Source organism: Schistosoma haematobium, chromosome 1 (genome assembly GCF_000699445.3).
Source record: "Schistosoma haematobium chromosome 1, whole genome shotgun sequence".
NCBI classification, from domain to species: domain Eukaryota; kingdom Metazoa; phylum Platyhelminthes; class Trematoda; order Strigeidida; family Schistosomatidae; genus Schistosoma; species Schistosoma haematobium.
The window spans coordinates 16,701,914-16,729,822 of NC_067196.1; the positions used below are offsets into that span (position 1 = coordinate 16,701,914).

The window sequence follows — 27,909 nt, forward strand, 5'->3', positions numbered from 1 at the left end:
ATAATACTAAAAGTACATATGAGTATATAAGAGTACATATGAAATCCATTGAAGTGTGTATTTATTGATAATGGTCATGTTAAACTGGGAGTATTTGAAGACATATATAAGCAAAATAACTGACTAAAAGATCTGTTATTGTTGGAGTCATGGTCGATAGAATTTTCATTAATTAATCAACCATTGCCATGACACAACTATCTGTATTTCATTTATTCTATTCACATTGTTTATATTCATCGCATATGTCTAGGAATTCAGTTGTTATTTGTTCTTTTTAAGAAGTAAATACTTTTTTGTCTCCACTAATTTTCCGGTTCTAAAGAGCAGTATATAATTACTGATCTATTCTGAAACGTTTTTAAATATGTAAACGATTCAGAAATGCATTCCAAATATCGCTAGTGTTCCCTCACTTTCATATTTAATTACCTGGATATTTCTCCTTCATATTCACTATTACACTTAATACCTTTGACCATATAGACGCAGTTTCTTTCATTCTTGTCTCCCAGTTTCTTTTAAACTGCTCATTCAAGTTATAACAAGTGTTTATATAAACTGATTACTGTTGATTTGACTTCTTGGGAGGCAAATATCTATTTTTATGACACATCCAGTTATAGTTCCTATAAGATACTATGTTGTACACCTGATCAGGAATTGATAAAATGCAACCTCATTCATTTCTTATTTTTATGGAGCATTGTCGCATAAAAACGATTCTCTGTCTCATATATTTACAGACACCAAAAATATTTTCCAGTAAGAATAATGCAAAAATGTATGTGTTAACCCTCAGTAAACGTATGTAATCTAAACTCGATATTGGAAACTAATCGTTTAGACTGATTTTCCAAGATGTGATTGAACATAAGTTTAAGTTAATCAAGTTTTCACTAAATAACAATGAATATTCAGTAAAGACATAAAAAGTCGATCGTAAATAATGATAAAAAATCTCAACAATGTCAGGATCTAGATAATACTTCACAATTTTCCACAGAAGTATCCAACTCGACGGCATCCTGAAAGAACTCAAGGACGGTTTTGCATTGTATATATACGTTTTGAATTGTGTTTGTTGTTATCGCTCGTTTCTGACTGTTTTGCAAAAAATACTTCCCCATTCCAAGCTTGAACTTCTTCCTCTAGTTAGCGGGGCTGTGACGCATCAAATAGCTAGCTTACTGGTCTATGGTCACGGAGTCTTGTTCTCGTTCACAGATTAAGTGAACTTGTGATAGTTTAAAACCTAGCAGTCTATTAATAATCATAAGTTAATTATTACTAAATAACGGAGAAATAAATGGATCATAATAGACACTAGTAAAGCATAATATTAGTATAGTAACTGTTTATGGAAAAAAAGAGACCAGAACTTGATATATGATAATGTTCCCTATAAAGTTTACTTCAATTATTATCTTAACATTTCAAACCTCTGTTCTATTCATATTCATATTGATTAAAGTTTTCGATTCTTTTTTTTATTTTTGAAAATAGTATCCTTATTGAATGATCGTGAAAGTTTTGATACAATTAATGAAACCAATAATTCACTTGATAATTCAATTATAAATAATCAATATTTATTTCAATCATAATCTACTCAATCCAATTATTCACATTAAACAATCAATATAAATCATGATTCTATATGAATAATTGATTATAATCAATAAATTGATGAAAATATTGAAAATCAATAAATATTGATTTATCTAAAATGAATTATGAAAAAAATTTCAATCAAGATATTGACAATAATAATAATAATTTAGAATTTCAACAAATTCATACAAATAAAAAAAATAGTCAATTAAAAAAATATCAAAAAAAATTTAATAATCATTGTAAATTATGTTTAAAACATATAAAATTACCTATATGGTTATCTAAATTATTATTATGGATTTATACACATTTAAGTAGTATATTTACATATGGATTATTTTTATTAGCTATATATGCATGTATTATATCAATTAAACCAAGTATTGCATTACCACCACAATGTCGATTTATTTCTATCATAAAAAGAATAGATCAATTAACAAATAATTCTATGAATGATAATCAATTCTCAGGGAATAAATTTGAAAAAGCACTTGAATGTCGTCATGGTGAAGCGTTAAGTATACTTATTTTCTATGGTTTTGGTTTTATGTTTGGTGAGATAATGGAACTTCTACATTTACCTGGACTATTAGGTATGTTTTATTGTGTTATACATGTAATTCATGAATCATTTTAATAAAATCAATAGGAAGGTATATATTTTAATCTGCGTGGAATGAAATACAGGTTAAGAAAGAAAATCTTCATGATGGTCTCTTTTACTATGGTTGACATTTTATTCAGAAATGTCTAAACATATTAAAAGTTAATCAGACATTTGATCTATCGAATATAATTGCATAATAATCAAAGGGCAATAAGAATAAGACAACACAAAGAGGGATGCGAAAGATAAATATCCACTTAAATGAATACAAAGAAGACAAATAAGAGATGGACATTTGTCAAAGACAACCTACAAACTAAGAATGGGGGGGATTACAGCAATGATAAAGTATGAGATTGAATATATCGCTTCTGCATACAGATCAGGTTTAAATTGATGGATCATCAAGTCATCTGCTATCCACAAATTTCCCATCCAACTTCCTTTACAAACAGTTTGTGAAATTAAATGAAGATTCTGGTGAAAATCTATGATAAGCGATGAATAGACGCTCAGACAGGGGATTAATGAGTAAATTTTGACTCATTTTCTGATAGTCATGATACCTGGTGCTCGGAAATGAGTTCGGAAGTGCTGTAGAACTCTTTGTATGGACAATAGAACATGCTCTACAGGAGTATGTAACCTGGTAAATAAAAATTATGGCAGCCCTAAAGCCAACTTATCTTTAACAAATCCTTGGATCAGTTATAAATTGAAGAGGATTTTCCAAATCTACACTCAATGGATTTTTATATTACCAAAATTCTTAGATATTCACTACATTAGCTACATCATACAGTCGACATTTTTTATTACGTTATTACTATAATCATGAATGGTTGTTGGATCTAGCCATTTAAAATTTCACACTCCTGAAACAATATTTGAGTACATAAGATTATGTGCTGTTCGTTAAGGATCACCTGAAAGTTGGTCTGGATAAACTAAGTGCTGCGATAGCCCAAGTCTTTCACTCATAAACTCGTCAAATATATCATAAAATGATTTGTACCTTCCCTCCACAAATCAGTTTTTCCAAAGCTTTCTACGTCTTCATTCGTATACCATAATAGTCAAAACATTCCAATCAAAAAATCATCTAATAATTGATCATAAGTCTGGAAACTTTATGCAACCAATGTGATCCATTAAATTTGATACATCATTATTACTAGAACATAGAAATATTCATATATGACTGTTAAGTTATCAAATACACTTTAGATTTCTTTTATAAACTAGCTCATTTATTAAGTCCATTTTCTTATGCCATCAGTTACAAGGGACTTATTTGCTTTAAATCTCATGATGCTACTGAACTGTCGGAATTGATGTAGATGTAGACAGCTAATCAATCGATTATGATCCGAATAGTTAAACTATTGAATAACTGATCAAAACAATTTTAGAAACATACCAATTTTCAATTAAAAAAGTATAAAAAAGAAATTTATTTTCTCCATTGTTACAAATGAATTACACATCTTACTTGTATTTGTTCCTCTGTTAATTGTATTTTATGAGACTTTATGCTTGGTGCAGATAAAAACACAGAATTTTTGTATATTGTAATGTTATAATTAGGTATACGGTTATTGCAAGAAAAAAAAGGAATATTGCATAACGAGATATAACAATCACATGAAGCATTAATCGCAAAGGTAGATTCTTAAATTTTCAAGATATAGACATTTTTCTACATCACTTTTGACAAATACTCTAACAATATCTTCATTGACATAAATAACATGATTTTAGAGACAATAACATAAAAATTATTTTATAGTTGAATTCATGAGTCGATTAAAGTCAGACCACCATGGAAAACCTGCAAGCACTGGACGACCGTTTCATCCTAGTGTAGGAATCCTCAGCAGTACTCATCCACGATACCGCCTTTCGAGATTCGAACCCAGGACCTATCGGTCTCGCGAGCGAATGCTTATTCACTAGACCACTGAGCCGGTCGCTATTCAACGGTGTTAATGTCTAACTTCAACCAATCCATGAAATTGAGAGACACATCTACCATTATCATCTATGAGTTACTATCTCACAACAGACTAGGTTGAACTCCACTGATCACTGCTTCTCACTAGAACTCCAGGAAATATCTCTAGTGAGCATATGATGATTAATATCAGAAGGAGGTTTTGTGGAAATTTAAGCGATTTTATGGTTGAGTTCAAAAATTATTTTCCAGAAATTAAATGGTTTCCCTAAGGAGACACTGTGGCTCAGACGATGAAAACGTTAAGTCAATGTTTTCATACTGCAACAACATTATATATTCATTACGATTATTTATACTTCGAGCTTTAATATAATGACATTCAGTGAATATAATATATATTTTGAATTATATAGAATTAATTGAGCACATGAAATAATACACAAGCCTGAATTTTACAATTAGGTTAATGATTACTTAATGTTTCAATGTTAATGAATGACAGTTGTTCAGTCGAAGACATAAGTTAATAAACATAGAAATGTTAGTTTGATTAAATCTATTTTATCTCTATTATACTACTTAATTTGTAGAATAAAAATATGAAACTTTTCGTTGTTGCATTGACTTGGAAGACTCATTAAAATCGATTGATTACAAACTACTAATAGTGATTGAAATATTGAATTATGTGATTCGTCGTACTGTAAAATCCATTAGTTCATTAGTTTTACACTCCTGTTTTACTAATTTTAATAAAAAGAATACATTGGTCTAAAATCAGAGGTAATTTGATTTCTTAAAAACAGTTAGATTCGTATAAGTACGGTGAAATTACCTAAAGACATACACAGAATTCATTGAATTCACTTGCTTCTAATAACAATAGGACGCTTTTGAAAATACTTTTTTCATATAGACTTGGAGTTAACTGACGTAGCATACTAACAAATGTCTTATTTGCATTTATAATGTCTTCTACAACGTACTTTTTACAAATTTTAGCTACTATCCTAATGTTATGATCCAATTTCGGTTATGTAACACCATTCAGATTTGACAACTTTTTTTCATAAGCCCAATTCAGAATAAAACCAATTGTATTATGTTGAATATAATCATTTACCTCGTAAAACTGTTAAGAATGATTTGATAAATGTATTAATGCCCCTATTTGTATTTAGTTCACTATGAACAATACAATGTAGTGATGGATTTGGATTGAAAGTTCTAGTTACGTAACAAAAGTCTGTCACTGTCTACAGGTATAAGAAATTTTTTTTTGTTTATATTAGGTTAGGGTGACTTCCATGACGTCATCTTTTCATTTTATTATTTTAACAAATTCATTCTTTAATATTAGTGTTAGTTTTCACTTATTTCATCCGTTTCAGTTGTTTATCTGATAGTTTCTTCTCTTTCAGAGATTGATGTCTGTACTATAATCTCTTACTTCTATCATAAATCCTATCTACTTTTTATGTTGTCATATATAGATGTGAATTTGTCTTAATTGTTTGTTTTTCCGAAACATAACAGTTAACAGTTTATTTTCTCGTCAGTAAACATAATGTAGTTTACTTAGATATTATCCATTTGATTTATATAATGTTCAGTTGTTAGAAACTTATAAGAAGCTTCGAAACAAGATTAATTAATTTTATTGAAAAAAGGTTGATTTACATCGCTTCATCTAACAGTATATGGGAACAGAAAGTTTGGTTTAAAGTGTGTCATAACCTAATACGTTATCGATTTTATATCAAAATAATTGACAGGAATTTCAATAGTTGAAATCATGAATCAATTAAAGTTAGACCATCATGTAATACCTGAAAGCACTGGACGGCTGTTTCGTCCTAGTATGGGACTCCTCAGCAGCACGCATCCACGAACCCGCCCCCGGCGAGATTCGAACCCAGGACCTATCACTAGACCACTGATCCGGCATCCACAAAACCCCTTTTGATAAAAGTAAATTTCATCAGATTTCTCTGTTAAAAGGTTTGTGCTCAAGTGTTCGCAAAACTTATTACAAAAAGGTAATATTATTCAAGTAGGTCAAAAAGCAATATAATTTTTGTCATCGAATAGTTAATTACTAAAGTGAAAAGACAGTTAAGTAAACACCAGAGTTATTTTTATGAATTACTTGCATTAATAGGTTCAAATTTCGTAATAAACTACAGTATGATTTAAATCAAAGGATATAAAAATACATGAGTTATTTTCCAGTTACTTTGATGGTAAATAAAGCTTTATTACTTACGTGACAGCAAAATAAGTATAAAGATGTTTCGTTATGGAATGCAATCATAATATTCAATAAAGTGTATATAATCTGTACAAGGATTTCTTAAATGTTACAAAATAACATATTTGAACATAATCTTTACTCTAGAAGCTCATTTGCGTGATTCTTATGTTTAGTCATGTTGAACAACTAATTATGAAGGAATTGACATTTTATGAAATTTGTATCTGTCCCCTATAGTCTCTTTTTTTAAAATTATTATTAAGTAAAATTTACTGTTTTTAATTACATGATGTAGAAAAGTTAAGATTATGTTAGAGGTATGGTTTAAACAACATAGAATACTATTTAACCCACTGGTGGAGAAACTGACTATCAAATGTTATTCTGGAGAACTAACGGAGTGCAAACCATGTTTTAATTCATTTGGTATTGTTTGTTTAGATCTTTCTATTGATGTTTAGGAATGCAATTGATCGGTCTCTTATTGGCATATGTTCATCCTGTGCGGATCGCCTTAAAACACAAGCATTATACGCAAAAATGGATAGTGGCTAGCAGTGGAATCCAGTACATGTGTTTTGTCCTATTTGGGACTCGTCGGCTGGATGTACTTGCATCCCAGAGTCGGTGGTCACTCCAGGACACAAACAAACAATGTCAAATGAATTTAAACTTCACTACATTGCAAAAGCAAGTGACAATCGAGACGCAATAGTTTTTGAAGCGAATGGTACTAGGTATGAGTTCTGGAATCCAGGTACACTCCAGCTGACAAGTCCCAAATAGAACGAAACACGTGTCTTGGATTCTACTACTAGCCACTATCCATCTATGCCGATAATGTGTTATGTTTTATCTAAATAAACAAGCAAGTTTAAGTTAACGTAAAGCTTAAATAAATTGTTAGTAGGATTTCCCTAAGTATCAATTATATTTTACAGATAATTTAAAACCAAATTAAATATTCATCTTGATAGAGTTAAAAGAAAATATTGAAACAATTACATATGTTGTTATGATCTTGCCACCTTGAAAGACCATCTGTTCATATAACTTCATGCAGATCAACACAGAATAATCATCATCAATTATTCTCTTTGAATAACAACAAATTAAATTACATAATTGATGACCCATATCCTTTTGTCTGTAAGAAAACAAAAACATACATCTTGGTTTATTATAACTGAAGTATAAAAATACAAACTTGTTTTATGATAAATTATAATCGTCTTCATTTAGTTTTCCACAGTATACACCAAATGAATAAAAAAATGACATCATCGTAAGGATATATGTAAAATATATTAGTGCGGTTTTAATAAAAACTTATAAAGCTTCAATTCAAGAACTGACAGAAATGTTCAATGCTAAAAAAAACACATGCCAAATACAGTTTCTAAGACTATCATTATATGAAACGAATACTATTTGCAACAATATGTAAAACAGTTCATTTCTGTCATTTTATTTAATAAAGTAAATTCAGGTATGGTTTTACCTTTTTCTCAAGATTTGTGCCAATTCATCCGTTCATCTATACATGTTCAAAACTGAATTATTGATTTATCCACTAAAATGATGAAACCTTTATATAGACAAAATGAGATTATCATAACTTGGATCTATATCTTCACAGAAGTTTAAGATTATGTCATACAATTGACTTATCTTTAGATTAATGTTGTAATAAACTAAACTTTCTTATCATGTAATGAATTTTCATTAAGATACTCCATATAAGTGTTGTGTTCTACTGAAAAGTATACTGTTAAATGATTGGTAAATAGATCTAGAAAAACACAATTAATGATCAATGATTCCCCTTACTTGTCAACTAGTTTCAGATCATGATTAAAATCTCTTCAATCAATTGATGAATTTATAATTATTTATTTTTTTGTTTCATAGAACAAAATAAACCTAAACAAATAGGTATTTTATTAATGTTACGGTCAATTAGAAATTCATAATATATATTCATGTTCATATAATAAAAAAGGACAATTTCTTTCCATTTTCAACATTACAGCCTAAGGCTGTAGAAATTTCTTTTATAATATTATGAACTAAAAGTTTCAACAACAAAAAATCAAACAAACAAACAAACAAACATCAATAATCCAGAAGTTAATCAGTAATATCTCTGGATGATAAGATAATGACGAAACTTCAATGGTTCTTGAAATCTAAACTGATGTAATGGATAAGTGTTTAAATATGATTTAAAACGCTTGGTTACTATTTATTGATTCATCTAAATTATCTATAGCTCTTAGTATATCACTGCTTTGAATTTAGACCAACTCGTGCCTGTTGAATATAAAATGCTCATTCTTAAACATTATACAATATTTTTTCTGGTTATCATTTTTATAGAGATTTAGTTTTCTACGGAATAGGGTCGCTAACCTCATGCCCAACTCTCCTTTTTTATCCGGGCTTGGGACCGGAATTAACTCTAGAAGAGCTAAAAGAGGAGTTTTATGTATGCATAAGTACAGTAAAATATTCATTAAGATGATAGATAGATAAGATTTAAGGAAAATAAAAAAAATTGTAGTGAACGAGAACACAAGTACGGGACAATAGAATGTATTTGAATACAAAATTATAGAACATCTTAGTAAAATCTGAGAACCATACTTCATTTGAAAAATGTCAATCAATTGTTTCAAACTTGACTATTCCTTCAGTAAATGTCAGTCAATCGTCTCAGACTACATTGTTCTTTCGATTCCACACTAATGATTATTTGTTTCCGTTCTCTTTTCTTTGATCTTCTTAACGTTTTGCCTCCAGGTAATTTACTTTCGATTGGTGATACATACTACTTATACCTGTCGAAATCAATAACACACATCACAAAATTACAGGAAATTAAAAAAATTGTGTCATTGTAGTAACAATTTTAAAGGGACATTTATACATCAAACTGTATTACAATCTAGATATTGCTATTATTGATTAAGGCAATTTGAAGAAATTAAAATTTTGATCTGGTTTTATTTAAAAGATGCCTCTAAGTGAATAATTCTGGATGTTAATAATTTAATTTTGATCATTGTAGAAGAAATTAGGCAGTTCAGCAGAGAAAATTCCCTTTTCGATGATTCCATTTACTCAAGCTGTACAATCGTATTCATGGGTAATTTTTTGCTGCTAAGATAGTAGTCTATAATGAGATAGAATGATGCTGAATAGTTGAAAACTTGAAGTGATCTCTTGCTATAAACTGAAAATAAGATATTGGAAGGAAGTTATTTAACAAATGACCAGTAAAAAAAGTGGTAAGGTGAAGATAATTGCTCAATCGATAGCTTTTAGGAACCGAATAACTTAATGATGAAATAATTGTTCAATTTATAGTTGTGAAAGGAGTAGAAATGATAAAATAAAAAATAAATAAAAGGGCAGTTAAGACCATGGAAACATGAGAGATTTAACATATTGTTTTTATATGCAAATGTTAGGCTTGAACTGGTGGATGGTAATGGCCTCTGCTGTACATACATTTTTTTATCTGGATTTCTATCGACCCGACTTTACTTTATGTTTTCTAGTCAGCCCACGTTTCGGAGTTGCACCAAGGATAATCTCCCACTTTGGGCCAAATCAAAACGCATCTATCAGTTTATTTGATTATGTGGTGCAGATTATATAGGCCACATAGAGTTATTGGACGTATCCAGAATATCGTTGACATTGATATTTTGTCACAAATAATGAAAGTATCGCTTATATATCTCTTGTGTAGATAGAAGCTGTCAACTGTTTGTTTAAGTATAGTGTTTTCGAGATTAACACACTTGCATCATAACACTAAAAGGTACTAGGCTGAATCACTAATGGAATGATGGGTATTCACTTCTGTAAAGTCCTAAATTAAGAATGAAACAATCATTTTTCGTTTTCTAACTGATGTTAATCCATGTCTAAAGCAACACTTTTCATTGAGCTAATCATCGTAGTAGGATTTGAACAGTTAGCTAATGAAAGTTTCATTTTTTTATTCAGCGCAAAATAGCAGAATCACTTAATGCATTACGAATCTTAATAAATAATTACAAAATTAGACATGATATCAGGGAAGCAAAATCATCGATCTATCTTCAACGAATGCAATGAATTTTCGTCAAAAAGAAAAAGCAACAACACAGCAACAAACAAACAACATAAAATTGAACAATCCATAAGTTATGGCGAATTCGTTTCTACAAAACTTGCACTTTTAAATTCTTTAAGTTGGAAATTGTCAATGTATATTGTGAATTAATTTTCAAGCTGATAAGAAATGCACAAATACACTATTTATCTAGAAGTAGAAACGTGAACAAAAGTGTGCTGAAAGTGTAGAGGCATACATTCATATATAAGTATATATATATATATAGCGCGAAGGTTTACTTTACACGTCATATACTATATAACTATTCATTCGATGCATTCTACATTATTTTTTGTCATTTTAACTTGGAATTGATCAAGACATGTGATTGTTGAAATGTCTTCTAATTCAAATTACATAAGTCTTTTAAACTAAACAAGAATAAAATTGTAGTTATGTTAATATTTATTAATATGAATGTATAAAACATAAATTTATTATCTCTTAAACATTAAACAATTGTTATAGGAAAATTGAATCTAATCTATAGAAGTGATAAATATAATCAAAGAGGTGTTTTGTAGAGATTGTAGTAATTTATTAATTGAATTCATGAGTCAATTGACGGTAAACCACCATGGAAACCCTCGAAGCACTGGATAGCTGTTTCGTCATATTGTGGGACTTCTCAGCAGTACGCATCCACGATCTCGTCTCGCGAGAATCGAACCCAGGACCTGATAAATATATGTATATGTATTTAGTTGATTATTTGTAGGTTGATTATTATTATAAGAATAGTTTATAATTATAATAATTTCCGTTGTAAATGAATATAACTAGCTATTAAGGTAATTAAATAGAATTAGTTTTACTGTAGCTATTTCATTTGTAAATATTTCATTATTTTATTTAGTAATACAAATTTCAGAGTATATCATAAAAATATTTTATCCCATTCATTTTATTGTGGATGGAATCTTTGATTTCCCTTCTTTTGGCATTGGTTGACCTATTCAAGATGAGAAAACATTAGTTCATTAAAAAGTTCTCTTTGGATAAATTCATTTTCCAAGCTGTAAAATAGTTAATATCTACTCCGAAATAGTGGTCAGTTGTATGTCTATTATTAATGATAGTGTGGTATGTGCTACTGATGTCGGTAGATATATGTAGTATGTGTCATCAGTCGAAAATGAAATGACCGGCAGCAAAAGGTTAAGAAGGTCGAAGAGAAGAGAACAAGAACAGAGAATGACTGGTGACGAAACGAAGGAACAATAAAGTCTGAGACGACTGAGTGATATTTTGCAAATGAATTATTTACTGTATGGTTCTCCGGTTCAAATATATTGGAGTGTCCTTACTTATGTTCTCGTTCACTATATTAGTAACAATATTAGTGATAATAGTAGTTTTCTAAACATGGTAACAGGGATAAAATAAGCAAATGTGCAAAAACGTTATTCTTACCAATAAACTAAAAATGGAAGTATCAAGAGCTTAGATATTCACTAAGGAGATATATAAAGTCTAGTAATTATGAAAAAAAGTTGGGTAGTATGGTATTATGAAAATAGAAATAAGTCATTTGGAAGGGGGGTAAAAGGTCAGTAGAGAAGGGGATTGAATGGAAAGTGATAGTTTTGGAAAAACAAGAGATTAAGATCACGATGAACGAAGTAGTTGGATAGGTTTCTTTTTCATACATAGTTCTGATTTGTTTTGGAAGATGAAAGCTCACTGTCTTCGTGAACTGTCTACTTAACTTATAAATGACCTTGAACAATGAGTCCATCTCTAACGAATGAAATGTATTCACGAGGTGTTCAATTATAGAGCTTTTTGCTAGTTCATTTTCATCTCCTTTTAGTCAAACTGATCAACATTCTTAAATTTACTTCATGTAAACGCTTCATAAATTACTTTTATTTCTGTTTAATCAATATGATTAAATCTTTTTTAGGAATAAATTGTTAAGCGTTAACAAATTGTCTAGTCCTTAGCGGTGAACTAAGATTATCCTTAGATAGTTTACGCTATTTAACCTTTCGATGAGGCTTATATGAAATAATGCTTTTGAATGATTTATCATCTAAAAGTCTTGAATTTAGATTTCCTATCAGCTGATACTTTGAGAGTAAGAAATCATGCTTATTTTTTTAAAAAGACTCCGCCATTAGCCTCTTCTGAGTGCTTTAACTTGTTCTAATACCATTTATTCAGTTAGATTCAATAGTATTTAGCTTATCATCTATATATATACGTAAAACTAGTGTGGAGTAAAGCTTATTACCAATTTATATTCTGTGTTTAATTAACATACTGAAGGTTTCTTTGAGAGTAAATTAAACTTTACAGTTTTATTATAATGAACTAATAAAAACAAGCAAACAAGAACTAGAGACCACACTGCAATTCAGGAGTTTTTTTGTTTAAAGACTTAATTATATCTACTATACAACTGGTCTCAGTAGTGATTATTTAACTTACCTAATTACATCATATTTACTAATCGATGTAAATATGTGTCTCTCTATTTGTTCAAATAATAATAGAAAATATAAATTTGTGACCAGTAGAATTTGCTTGAAAACTATTTTAAAACCAATAGATTCCAAGTTTCCACTAAACTTATTCTAATGAATTTGTATTTCAATATTATTTATAATCGGTATAGTTAATTCTTCATTGGTTAGATTTATTCGTCTCAGTATGATACTCCTCAGTAGTGCGCATCCACAATCCCGCATATGGGGCTCGAACCAAGGACATTCGGTCTCATGAGCGAACGCTTATCCTCCAGACCACTGAACTGGTATCCAACGGTGTTAATGTCTAACTTCACATTAGAATTCAAGTAAATCAATCTTAAAGCTATTCACTAGTGAGCACGTGATAATTATCAATATAAGGCTGTGGAGATTGTTGAGTTTAAATAGATTGAGGTTAAGGGTTCGTGCGTCCTGTGTTCAAGTTCCGTTCACGGGGTCATGAAGTCCCATACTAGGACGAAACGGCCATCCTATGCTTTCAATTTTTCAATGATGGTCTAAAATTGATCCATTTATGATATTCATCTAAAATCAAAAATCTCTACAACCCTATTCTGTTAAACGTATTCACTGATTTTTTTCGATTGTACATTAACTCTTGACATAATATCTTATCTATTCATCATTCATAAGCAAGATAGATTAATCTAAAAATATATATTATCAATTCTTTCACTGAACTACAAATAAATTAATGAAAATGACAAAATCTCACTTATCCTATTTGTTATAGTCAAGAGTTATATATTTAAATTTTAATATAAAAGTTTAAACCAATACTACTTTTTATAAAAAGTGATATTTATTACCATTAATGACATTTAATTCATCGTTAAGTATTGTTTAAGTATGGTATTATCCATACAAGTGAAAAAGAAAAAGGATAACAACATTCAGTGTATTGAAATCTTTATAGTGTTAATGTTTAATTCAAGTATTTTCACTTGAAAATGTCCATTATTTTATTAATTAAAAACTCTTCAGTTATATATATATCTATATCACAAATGGTTGATCACTGGGTGGTGATCAATATCATGTTTGTCAAGTCCTTCTTAGTGTGGATCGAATGCAATTGACCAAGTTGCAATGTGGCCACTAGTTTAGGTGACTCAACATTGCGTGCAATATGTTGAGATAAGATGGTGGTTGGAGGCAGTCAACAGGAAATCCTGGACCCGAGTTACAGGTACACCTTGCTGACGAGTGTCAAGTAGCAAGAAACCCGGATCCAGGGTTCCTTGTTGACTACCTCCAACCACCATCTTATATATATATGTATATTCTTATTTATTATTCAGTGTATAAATCAAATTCAAACTCTATGCGTAAATATGCATTTACACATACATACATGCTACATACATACATACATACATACATACATACATACATACATACATACATACATACATACATACTACATACATACATACATACGTACATACATACATACATACATACACGCATACAATAAAAAACATATAAACAATAGAACTGTCAACATTGACAAAAAATAATAAAGAGAAGAATATTGTACATAAGTGTAAAAATTTAAAAGAACTAAAGTACGCTAATTTATAAATACAGTAAAAGATTCCATTACTTTTATGAAGAAACAAATAAATATCATCTACCAGAGGGAGTTTTGTGGAGATTTTTAGCAATTTCAATAGTTGAAATCATGAGTCAGTTGAATCTACACCACCATGGAAAACCTTCAGGCACTGGACGACTGTTTCGTTTTAGTGTGGAACTCCTGAACAGTGCGCATCTACGATCCCGCCTCGCGAGATTCCAACCCAGTACCTATCAGTCTCGCGCACGAGCGCTTAACCATTAGACAACTGAGCCGGTCGGCACCCAACGGTGTTAATGTCTAACTTCAACCAATTCACGAAATTGCGCCATCGTACATCATTGTCTTTAGTGACCTAGTTGAACTCCACTGGTCATAGCCTCTCTTTAGAACTCCAGGAAATGGCTTTTGAAGTTAGTCACTTACCACAATGACTATAATACTAAATATAATTGAAGGAATAAACAATGAAAAGAATAAACATAATCATTCATTAGTAAATAAACAAGTAAATAAATATACAGCTTTGATTTTTGTGTTCCTTTTTTTAAAAAAAATGTTTATGACATATCGTCGGAAGTCATTCACTTTTCTATGGTTATATTGTTTGTTTGCTTCTTCTTTAAACGTATAAAACAATCAGGATAGATCTACTATTTCATATTAATTCAATAATGAAGATGTATGTTGTGTGTAATGATGGTTCAATTCAATTATCATTGAAAGAATATATAATTTATAATTATAATGTATATAAGATTGTCAAACTTGAATAAAATTAGATTCAAAATATAAGTTTATATAATCATCACTTGAATGTTTACACTATAAGGTTGACTATTGTTATATTTTAACCATCTATAACCAATGTGTATTGCTTGTTTGAAATGCACCAATGGAGATAAACAGTAGTTGATAATACATATTAAATTGAATTATAAAGTTAATATCCGTTTTCTAGTTCTGTTTAATCTATTACTAGTATAGGGGTTGTGGAGATTATTAAGTTTTTGATTGAGATCATGAACCGATTGATTAACATGTGCTCACTAGTGACTAGCTTCGTGAGGGAATTCTCGGAGTTCTAGTGAGAAACCGTGACCAGTGGAGCTAATCCGTGTCGGGTAGAAACAAGTGTCTATCTCAGTACAATGGAAGATGGTCGAGCAATTTCGTGGATTGGTTGAGGTTAGGCATTAACAGCATTAGATGCCGGCTCAGTGGTCCAGTAGGTTAAGCGTTCACGCGCGAGACTGAAGGCTTTGGGTTCGAACCCTGAGAGCGGGATCGTAGGTGTGCACTGCCGAGGAGTCCTTGAAGGTTTTCCATGATAGTCAAGATTCAACTGACTCATGAATTCAACTATTAAAATTACCATAACTTTATTTATGTAATATTTTTTTTAAAGTTTAGGTTTAATGTTTAATCTCTAATTGTAAAATTTCATAAAATTTATGATATTAAACTAAGCTTATATCAATGAATAAATCATTATTTATATTCATTCAATAGATTAGTTTGTTTATTGGTTAAATGTTGAATGTAAATTGTGCGTTACTTCATGGTGGACAGAATTATTTCATTAGTTTTTTGTCGTTGCTATCATTCAGTTTATAATATATTGAGTTCATTTATTGTTACTCTGTAGGTGATTTTCCTATTATTGAACTGTTGTCAGTTAAATTTAATATTGATTCAATACGAAAACATTTTGAAATTTTTAACACCATCGGATGCAGACATAATGGTTTAGTGATTAAATGTTCGCGCACGAGACCGAAAGTCCTGGGTTCATGTCCTGTGTGCGAGATTGTGGATGTACATTGCTGATGAGTTCCATATTTGGATGAAATGGCCGTCCAATACTTCCAAGTTTTTCAATGATGGTTTAGCATAGATTGACTCGTGAATTCATCTGTAAACATTTCAAGAAGATTTTATGTCGAAGATATTCTAAGAAGCTTTCAGATTCTCTAGAAACTTGAATATAATTTATTGTCTGAAACAGTTCATTTCGTTTAGTTTACTGTAATCGTGAAGTGAGGAAATGTCTACTTAGTATATGTTGTCAGCAGGGTTGGGCAAAATACTTAAATTACTGATGGCAGACGAGTATTAATGTTGTTGATAATGTTATCTTTCGAAATACAAACCTAGTATTTTAAAAAACTTTGTCAGTCCAACCTATTATAATGTCTTTTCAGATTATATATAACGTTCTTACAGCAAGGAATAGCCATATTTATAATCAGAATACTTGAAATAGACACTGAAAATGTACTATGACATAAAATTTGATGTTGTCAAAAGTTTGATTATGTTCCTTAATACATTTTCCTAATTCATATACTTTTCTTATGTTAAATATATATTTTAAACTAAAACAGACGTTTAAAAACAAAAATGACCATGAATAAGAAAAGCTGGATTTCAAATTAACATCTTGAATTATCAGCGCATACATTTTAATTTAATATTTGGATTACTGAGTCAATTGAATCTACACCACCATTGAAAGCCTGCAAGCACTGGATGGCCGCTTCTTCGTAATGTGGGACTCATCAGCAGTGCTTGTCCACGATCCCGCCTCTCATGAGATTCGAACCCAGGATCTATCAGTCTCGTGCGTAAGCGCTTAACCTCTAGACCACTGAGCCGGTCGGCATCCAACGGTGTTAATTTCTAACTTCAACCAATCCAAGCAATTGCGCCACCGAGACTGGTAGGTCCTGTGCTCGAATCTCACGAGGCAAGGTCGTAGTTGTGCACTGCTGATAAGTTCCGTATTAGGACGAGACGGCCACCTAGTGGTTTCAAGTTTTCAATGGTAGTCTACATTCAATCGACTCATGAATTCAACTATTAAACTACTATAATATCTACATAACCCCTCTCTCAGTATACATTTTATTTTTATTCCATTAACGATGTTATTTCAGAATAAAGTAAACATAATTATATAGTGGTAACAAATTGTAAATAATTTTTAATAAAATTGATTTTACAAAAATGTTTATTATTACGTAATATATTTAAAAATTATTGTTTAATTCTGATGGAGTTTTGTTCTTTGAGCTGGTTAGTTTGGTCTTGTTCAGAAAAGAAAACTCTCTCAAAATTATCTATTTGAGCTACAAATCTTCTACACCATCTCAATACTGGTTAATGTTTACAATTAGAATCTTTAAAAATTAAACTATAAATCGAATTGAATAAACAAATTAGCTTGATGTTGTTTTTTTTTTTTTTGATTAGGAAAATATTTTCCTATTTACAATTTCTTTGGAAAAATAAGTAATAAAAGTTGAAACATATGATGAAATCCCCTTACATTTTTGTTCTCATTAAAAACCGAAATAATTTTATACGGTGAATCTGTGGTGAGTGCTACTTATATTGACATAAGTAGTAGATGATGTTAGTCGTGAACAGAAGGTCTGGAAGCAGAGAGACAAGAGGATCAAACAGAAAAGAATGAAACCAAGATGCAATTTCTATGAAAATGTAAGAACAATGAATTCTGAGTCATTTTGAGACAATTGGTGGACATTTTGCAAATTAATCATTTACTTTATGATTGTTAGATTTTATTAAGAAGTCCTGTTATTTTGTGTTAAATACATTCGACTCTCCCCACCCGTGTTCTGTTCACGGGTAAATCTAGCTCGTTTACTTTGAATATAATACTTTCTGATAATGTTAAGAATGTAAACTAGGAGGTACCCTTTTTTATTATTATCACTTAGCAAATAGTGAACTTGGTGTTGAATAGGAAAGATTGAGTCTTCAAATTTAATATATATTTTTAAAATGTGCTGTTTCAACTACGAATATAATGAAATCAGTATGTGCTAAAGGACTTTGGAGTACGTTTTAGGTCTTGTTCACTTTTTAGACGTTTTTCATCAACTTATTGAATTTTGATATATCAAAGGTTTTCAAGATGTATCATATATATGAAAAAAAGTAAATAATTAAAGAATCCTTCAGTAAATGAGACTGAAGGCCCTAGGTTCGAATCCCGCGAGCGTGCTCATGGATGCGCACTGTTGAGGACGAAACGGCCACCCAGTCCTTTCAGGTTTCCAACGGTGATCTAATATCAATCGGTTCATGATCTCAATCGAAAGCGTAATAATCTCCACAACCCCTATACTGGTAAATGCTCCAGTTATAAACAGAATATAAACTAATAATAATTCCATTCGTTTCCCTTAATTCATACTTGAACGCTTCAACTTTCATGCTTTTCATCAAAAATGTCCTCTTTAAAATTGATTGTTCAATCTTTAACAAATATGTAATCCTTCAGCTTATTTCAATCTTCTTTATATTTCTTCTCCGATTAATCATAATCTCTCTGTGAAAGAAAACAGTTTGTGATATGAACTAATCGAATCTTACATTCTAATTGATGTGATCGACTAGTACAATTTAATGATTTTAGTAACAGCTTGAAGCGTTCAAGGAACTCTTTAAGGACGAAACGACCGTCCAGCTTTAATTAACTCATGACCTCAACCGTTAAAATGTTAATTTAGAATAGAATAATTAACTATGTTCTCTATGTATATAAATTTCTGAAGAAAAGTTGTAGCAACAAAAATATAAGCATTGAAGAACTGGAGAATTTCACACCGTAATCCCTATTGATTTTGAATAAACTGCAATTAAGATCAAGTATGTAATAATCATATTATTTATATTTATATTTATTTAAACACATAAACATTGGTACAACGAGGCACCAAATAGATATGCACTACTTAAATCATTCGACTTATGTGAAGGCTGAGATACTGGCAGGTTGCTCAAACCAGAGCAGGTGGTTTCCTTAGGAGGCACACCTGGAGCCTTCGAACTAAATGTCTAATCCACAAGGCAGCGGAGCAACACCAGGAGATGTAGTCCCATAGTAGCCGGTCACCAACGATCGGTTCATACTTTATTTATTCCTTCAGGATACTGGAGCCCGTATGCACCACTGGTTTTGAATCAGGGTTTTCCAGCTCTCCTAGATAGAACCTCGATTTCCACCAATCCGCTTAAAGCGCCGGACATTTGCTTTCCGTCCTCTCAATTTCGTTATCAACAGTAATGCCGCAGTGAGTAAGACTTCTCTGGCAGTGGTTGTATGCATGTGGCCATGTGAGAGCATTTCCAGAGGGGGGGCTGACTTCCCTCACTCTCGGCTGTACCAATACAAATCATATTAATTAGTAATAACTATTATTTTGCTCGATTTTTTAATTATTTTAATAGAAAAAAACACTTTATTTATTTCACTGTCTTTCAAAACGTGATATTATCAATTTCTTCATTTATGAATTCTATTCCAGTATTTAAATTTTAAAAAAGATTATACTATTTGTTACCATAGTGATAAAAAACTAATCACTAGCTAAATAAGATGTGTACACATAAACTTATCCGAATAATAATTGTGGTTAAATGGTTTATGTACAAATAGTTTCATAGTGGGAGATTAATTTACGTATAATATTTTCATTATATATTCTCTGATAGATTTTTTATTGCCTAGTTGTACTGTAGTGAACAAGAACACCAGTAGAGACAGTCGAATGTATTTAACACAAAATAACAGGACTTCTTAATAAAATCTAACAATCATAAAGTAAATGATTAATTTGCAAAATGTCCACCAATTGTCTCAAAATGACTCAGAATTCATTGTTCTTACATTTTCATAGAAATTGCATCTTGGTTTCATTCTTTTCTGTTTGATCCTCTTGTCTCTCTGCTTCCAGACCTTCTGTTCACGACTAACATCATATACTACTTATGTTAATATAAGTTGCACACACTACATTACCTTTGTTAAGTTTGTTAATTTAATTTCAATACTGATTAAAATATTTAGAATAAATTTCTTAAATCTATAGCAGTTTTTAAAAATGTCAACTCCTTGTGATGTACACATTCATAAAATACGTCAACGAAGTCTGTTTTTTTTTTAAAAGTCTGGTTTCTATTCTAAGTTTCAGTCTTTATGAACAAACTTTCAAATGTTGTTTTAACACTAAATAGAAAGATAATGTTAGGTTTTTAATCAATAAGAGAGATGATAACTGAGATTGGGTTAACATTTGTGAAATAACTAATTCAAAAATATGTCATGACAGTAAAACAAATTCAGTATTTGAAAGACTTAATAAAAGATCGTTTTAAACATCTTTATTGACCAGCTTTGATAATTTACATCTTATACAATAAAAGAAAAACCTACTATAATGAAGTTAAAAACAAAAGACAATTCAATCTTGGAGAAAAATAACTTAGACTATTATCAAACTTGGTCTGAAAACAGACATAACGGATGGGTTTTTTTAGATTTCAGTAAATATGTGTTTCCCAGAATAAAGACAATCTCTTTAAGTTTCATACATAGTATCGTCTGTAACTAAAATGTTGAAAGTAAACATTGTTAATCATGTAAACAGACAATATAGAACTAATGGTATTTATATATTAGAACGTTCATCTTAATAATCCATCAGACAAAATAGCCATCAAACGTTTGGCAAAATAATGTCTATTAAATAACAATATATTAAATGCTAAACGTTGTCGGAAATGAATGGATATGTAAATTTGTTTAAAGCCAAAAATATGTAAGTATATTTCTCATTAATGAATATGAAAATAATTGGTGAAGTTAGTAGTTACTTTTAGATAGTCCTAATCTTTAAGAGTAGAGTATTCATAGTTACTATTTTGTACTCCTGTTATCTACATTTATTACAACCTTGTTCTAGTGTTATTCATATCGATAAATAACTTAAATGTTCTCTGATTGTATTGTTCACTTTTTTTAAAGCAAAAAGGATTATTATTGAAATTTGTTATCGTTTATGTCTCTTTTTTGATTTCTAACATGTAATAGGTATGTTACTTGGAGGATTGTTTCTGAGAAATATTGGTGGACTTTTGATTCCGGAACAGATTTACCACACAGGTCAATTACCAAGTGGAAGTGTTCCTTATGGTTACAATTCTAGTTTATTGAATTCCACTTCTTATAATGAGAAGGAATATCCTTTTAATATAACTGATCCACGTACTCAGTTTGCTGCTCTTTTATTGGTAAATCCAGTTTTATCTGGAATTTTAAGACAACTTGCTTTGACTACAATTCTAACTCGGGCTGGTTTGGGTCTTGATCCTCAAGCATTGAAACAAGTATGTGGTAGCGTATTTCGTCTTGCATTCATACCATGCCTTACAGAAGCGACATCTTTGATGCTATTTAGCCGTTTTTTGATTGGATGGCCTTGGTCATGGGGAGCTATATTAGGGTAAGTGTTAATTTTTTGTATTAAAGTAAGGTGGATATGTAAATAATTTGATAGATTTCTTGTGAGTATTTGTCAAGTAGTCAATGAATTTGTTGCATGAAAGTTTGTGTTAACCATTATACTGCCTATAAAAGTTAACCTAAAAAATCAATTAAATTTTCTGTGAAATAAATTTCCGTAACATAAATATTGTAAATTATTTATTGGGTCAGTAATTCTTTGCCAAAGCTTGTCAGACTTAAAGTCCTTCGAACGGCTGAAGTAGTAGCCATCCTGATTAAAAAATAGGAGCTATGCGTACAAAAGAAATATCTTCGACCACTTCTCGCCAGGTCAACCTCAAGGCCAATTAATTATTAGTAATCTTAGCTATTGAATGACCTAATTGCACTACTGTATTTACGACATTTCATAGTTAAATGTAATTGTCTGTTATCATTATCCACAAATCTTTGTATTATTATTATTATTATTACCATTATTGTTATTATTATTACTATTAGTTGAACATCATTATTAATCTCCCCAATACATGATTCATTTACTTAGCATTCATTCCACCTTACTATGTCTTTATAATAATTTTGTGCACAAAATAGTCTTTCACTAAATATTTGATAGAATTGTAATTGCACTATTATTTCTCTCACCCTATCTGACGCATATTTATTCTGATTACTTATTCTGGATCACTTAACATTTTCGTTTAACATATAAGCTGATTCAAATTAACATTCCATACGGGTCATACAAAAACCGCCGTGCATTTAATGATATTCAACATTAACAATTTTATTTTATTTTAAATTCACTTGGTGTTGTTTGCTTGTATATTCCTATTGTTGCTTAGGGCTACAATTGATCAGTCTCTTATTGGCATATGTGCATCCTGTATCGATTGGCTCGATATTACCTTAAATCACAAGTATTATAGGTAGAGATGGATAGTGGCTAGCAGTGGAATCCAGGACACGTGTTTTGTCCTATTTGGAACTCGTCAGCACGATGTACGTGCATCTCAGTATTGATGTCCACTCCGGTACTCAGTACCGTTCGCTTCAAACGCTATCGCCTCATCCACTTAGCTATTCTATTTTGTTTGACAATCCTAAATCCACATTCTTTAACTTACACGATGCATTTACCCTTATCCTGGCCATTTTTCGGATTATTAATTTGGATATGTAATTGTAGAACCTGAAAAGAATTTATCGAAAAGAATATTCTTTGTTCAAATATCAGTCGTTTAATATGATGACGATCTTTAAACAAACAAATATCATTAATTATGCCATAAAAAGCAAATTAAGTTTTAACTTTTACGATGAGTAAATGAACATATATTGAGCTCACTATCTCCTTACTATTACCGAAAAACGGATCATATAGATATTCACAGTTGTCCAAGTTAAAGATGAGCAGAATATATGAAAGATGAACAATAAGGCAACATTTAGTTGGGAATCGTGTGATTATGAATTCTGAAATACAGGTACATCCAGCCGACGAGTCCCAAATAGGATAATACACGCGTCCTGGAATCCACTGCAATCCATCATCCATCTCTGCTTATATATACAAATATGTATATAAATATTTATAATATGAGTACCGCTGGAGATTCCTTGGTTGAAGTGATCTCCAGTCTCTTTTACTTCCGTGTTTCTGGTATCATACCGATCATTGTAAAATGGAAGCGATTTCTATGGTTTATTCGAGTAATTGAACTTGGTTTACTTTTCCTTGTAAGCGAACGTAAACAATGTAATTATCCAACAGTTATCCCTTCATACTGTAAACAAGGGAAAGCTGTGAGAACAACGTCTATGTTTCAGAGATCATGTCTCTTATAATATTGTACTTCATTGTTTTCTTTAAAAAAATCCAGTTTCAGGTCAGACGGCCAGCAGAAATTCACAAAATAGAAAGCAGAAAGTATGTTTTTCATCACTTTGACATGAATACACAAACCACACAGTTGGATTTTTCAACATTTGAATCTGGAGGGATTTACGTTTGATATCATTAAGTTACTTGTTATTAACGTAATAGGAGAATAAGATGATCACAGATTGTTACTTATTAGCCATAAGCCAAGTGTTCAAGAAATTTGAATTCTGAGAATCTTTTTGGATATCACGAATTAGTTGAAAAATGAAGAAATATCAGTGACATAAGCCTTTAAGAGACACAACCCGGTAATTCATCATATTCTTTAAACATAAAATTTACTTTAAAAGAATACAATCATTTACACTGCTTGATCACAGACTGATGAGAAGAGTAATATTTGTTTAGTTCTGATCAATTACCACTAATTAATCATGTATTTGATCACTGATCTAAGTGACTTAATATCTTGTGCACAATTTTTTTGAAGTGTTAGGTGATTATCGGAGGGGGGGGAGTATAGTGAACGATAACACATATAGGGACAACTGAATGTAACCAAATACAAAATTACACAATCTCTTGGTAAAAATCTATGAACTCATACAATAATAATCCATCAATGAAAATACAAAAAAGAAAACAAGAAATATAAGTATCTGAGTAGTAGTGTTTATCGTTATAAAATAAGAATTGTTGGTTTAAAGTACACATTAAGAAATTTAATTGTTTAGTGAATATCACTTTAAAGAAGCACAATAAATTAGAATGATTTTAATTTATTAGCCATTTTAAATCATTTAGAACATCATTATGAAGTCTCCTATCTTCTAAATAATCATTAAACATACTGATGAAGTGTTACACTATCCTAATAAGTGAATGTGTTAAGAGCTGATGGAAAACACATAAATATTTGTCTTTTCATCTACTAGAGTATAGAGTTTTCAATGTGTATGTGAAATTACTGATATAATTGTATGTAAAAGAAAAAAAACTAAGACATGTTTATATAAGAGTTAGTTTGATATCTTATAACCAGTTAGGTAAATGAATAATCACCATCTCTATAAACAAAATATAAATTAACTATGACATATTAGCTGTATCACATTACTAATCAACAGATTTCTCTCTCATTATTATTTATGAATTTTAATGGTTATCTATTATTTGATGATCTGTTTATAAGAAAGGGAATCTTTCCCTTCTTATGTTTTATATTGAATTTTATGCGTTGATTTTATATGAAAGACATTCAAAGTTAAAATAGAAAATTAATGGATAATCGACAATATCAGTGTGGAAAGTCAACTCTTTCCATAAACTGTTCCAAGATATGATAAAGAGATGATTCAAACTGAAATTCATTCATCTTTAATATTAAAGTGATTAAGTGATTCTTCAAGTTTTATTTAGATAAACGGTGAAAACTAAAATTTCAGTAAGTAAGGGGATCTAAATTACTTCTAAAAGAATATCATTCAATTAATAGAAATATATCATATTAACCATAGAGTAAACATTTACAAAACCCCTTCTGATATGAATCAACATATGCTCACTGGTGACTGGCTTCAAGGGGTATATCCTGGAGTTCTAGTAAGAAGCAGTGACCAATGCAGTTCAACCTAGTCTGTTGTGAGATAGTAACTCACGGATGATAATGGTGGATGTGTCACTCAATTTCATCAATTAGTTGAAGTTAGACATTAACACCGTTGAATACCGACTGGCTCAGTGGTCTAGTAAATAAGCATTCGCACGCGAGACCGATAGGTCTTGGGTTCGAACCTCGAGGGGGGCAGTATCGTAGGTGTGCACTGCTGAGGAGTCCAATAATAGGACGAAATGGCCGTGCACTGCTCCAAGGTTTTCCATTGTGGTCTAGCTTCAAATAACTCATAATCCCAACCATTAAAAAGAATTAGAATCTGTTTAATGTTAGTTCAGAACAATGTGGGTTATTAAATTATTTATAAATAGACTCTTTAAGTAATCTTAATGTGTACTGAAGAGTGAGGTATATCATGTTCTAGTTATAGTCACAACTTTATGAATGACTGAAATCTTTGACAAAGGTTATTATAAATAGTCATATATATATAATACACCCACGTAATATCTTTCAATAAATGTTTAACCACCTACAGGGAAAATTCATTATAAAATGTATCAATTTTGTCATTTATCTATTTCTTTTAGTGATAAAGATTTGTAAATGTGTTCTAAATCATTAAGTGTAAGTCATTATATGGAAGATGAATATGATTTAAGTAGTATATAACAAAAAGTAATATAGAGATGATTTCAACAACATGCCATTTCTGTCTCTATATATACATACATCTATAACATTTGAATGAAAAGCCAGAATAAATCAAAGATTAGCTAAATCTACTTGTGATTTCATTCATCATAATTTATTTTAAACAGTAACGGAGTCAAAATACTAAACTACTGAATCTATTTAAGTTTCTTAGTATTTACTGATAATGCAGTTTAATAGTAGCTAAATGATCCAAAGCTGGTTTCGTCCAACTCGAAGCTCGTCAGCTGGATGCAACTTCATCCCAGAGTTGACATTCACTCTGAGACTGGAACTCAATGCGTGTATTTCATCCAATTTGAATGTATATATGCCAATAACATACTAATCAATTGTAGTCTGAAACATCAATGGGAAGATTTAGATAACGAATCTAGGATGGAAATTTAATTGTAGTTTACACATAGTTGACCAAGAATTTTTAGCTAATTAATCTAATCAGTAATTATGTAATATTATTACATAATCAGTTTGTAAAATAAGTCAGCTATTTTGTTCATCTGTTTTAGTATTGTTCATAATTTACCGATGGGTCCCGGGCTCGAATCCCGCGAGGAGGTGCTCATTGCCAAAGAGTTCCACAATGGAACGAAATGACCATCGGTGATTCGAGGTTTTCCATAGTGGTCTAGCTTCACTTGATTCATGATCTCAACTATTGATATTCTAAAATATCTTTCATTACCAAACATTTTAACTTTTGATATTTATAAAGTCATTTGTTAATTTGTTCAAAACCACCTCCGTATTTATTTCTACATTATTATTAGCAACTATTTTTTATTGGAATCACTTAAGAAAAGGAAAAAGAAGCCAGTTTCACTATCTATATTTGTTGATATGTATAATAGATAATCTATATATAACTTTCAAATTATCATTTAGCAATAATAATAGAACAGATAATTTAGCCAATTAAAACTTTCATTATGAATAAAAATAAAGTCAAAATAGTGTATAGAATAATTTTAAAAGATTGATATATATATATATATATATATATATATATATATATATATATATTAGTTCACTTTAACATGTACATATATCATTTGTAAACCCTCTATCCAATGTCTTCACCTATCACTGGCTATGTAAGTTTTTTGAGGATTTTTTTTTTTGGTTTTTAAAAAATCAATAGTTCTACATTAGTTTTTATTTAATTTCTTTAGAGATAGTTATTACAGCAGTTGAGATCATGAGTCAATTGAAGCTAGACCACCATGGAAAACCTCGAAACACTGCATGACCGTTTCGCCCTATTGCGAGACTCCTGAGCAATGCACATCCACGATCCTGCCTCGCGGGATTCGAACTCAGGGCTTATCAGTCTCGCGCCAGGCGCTTATTCACTAGACCACTGAGCCAATCGGCATCTAATGGTGTTAATGTCTAACTTTAAATGACTCACGAAATTGAGCGACACATTCACCATTGTCTTCAGTGAGTTATTATCTCACAACTGATTTGGTTGAACTCCATTGGTCACTGCTTCTCACTAGAACTCCAGGATGTGTCTCTTGAAGCCAGTCACTGGTGAGCATATGTTGATTAGTATCAATTGACTCATGACCTGAACTGTTGAAATTACTACAATCTCCATAAAACCCCTTCAGATAGTTATTATTTATTAATAAATCAATTTCATTAAAAAGTCAATTAAAATTAATTATCACTTCTTATAATCTAAAAAT

At 30.6% G+C, this 27,909-nt stretch overlaps 1 protein-coding gene across 1 annotated transcript in view; it reads left to right on the forward strand.

Annotated features, from left to right (window-relative positions):
• Positions 1 to 27,909, forward strand: part of SLC9B2_1 (Sodium/hydrogen exchanger 9B2) — a 62,475-nt gene that overhangs the window by 19,674 nt on the left and 14,892 nt on the right. The window contains exons 2-3 of the mRNA XM_012941927.2: positions 1,507 to 2,213; positions 21,585 to 21,996. Of these exons, the coding sequence (XP_012797381.1) occupies positions 1,730 to 2,213; positions 21,585 to 21,996 (896 nt within the window). The 5' untranslated portion in view covers positions 1,507 to 1,729. The remainder of the gene's footprint in view (positions 1 to 1,506; positions 2,214 to 21,584; positions 21,997 to 27,909) is intronic.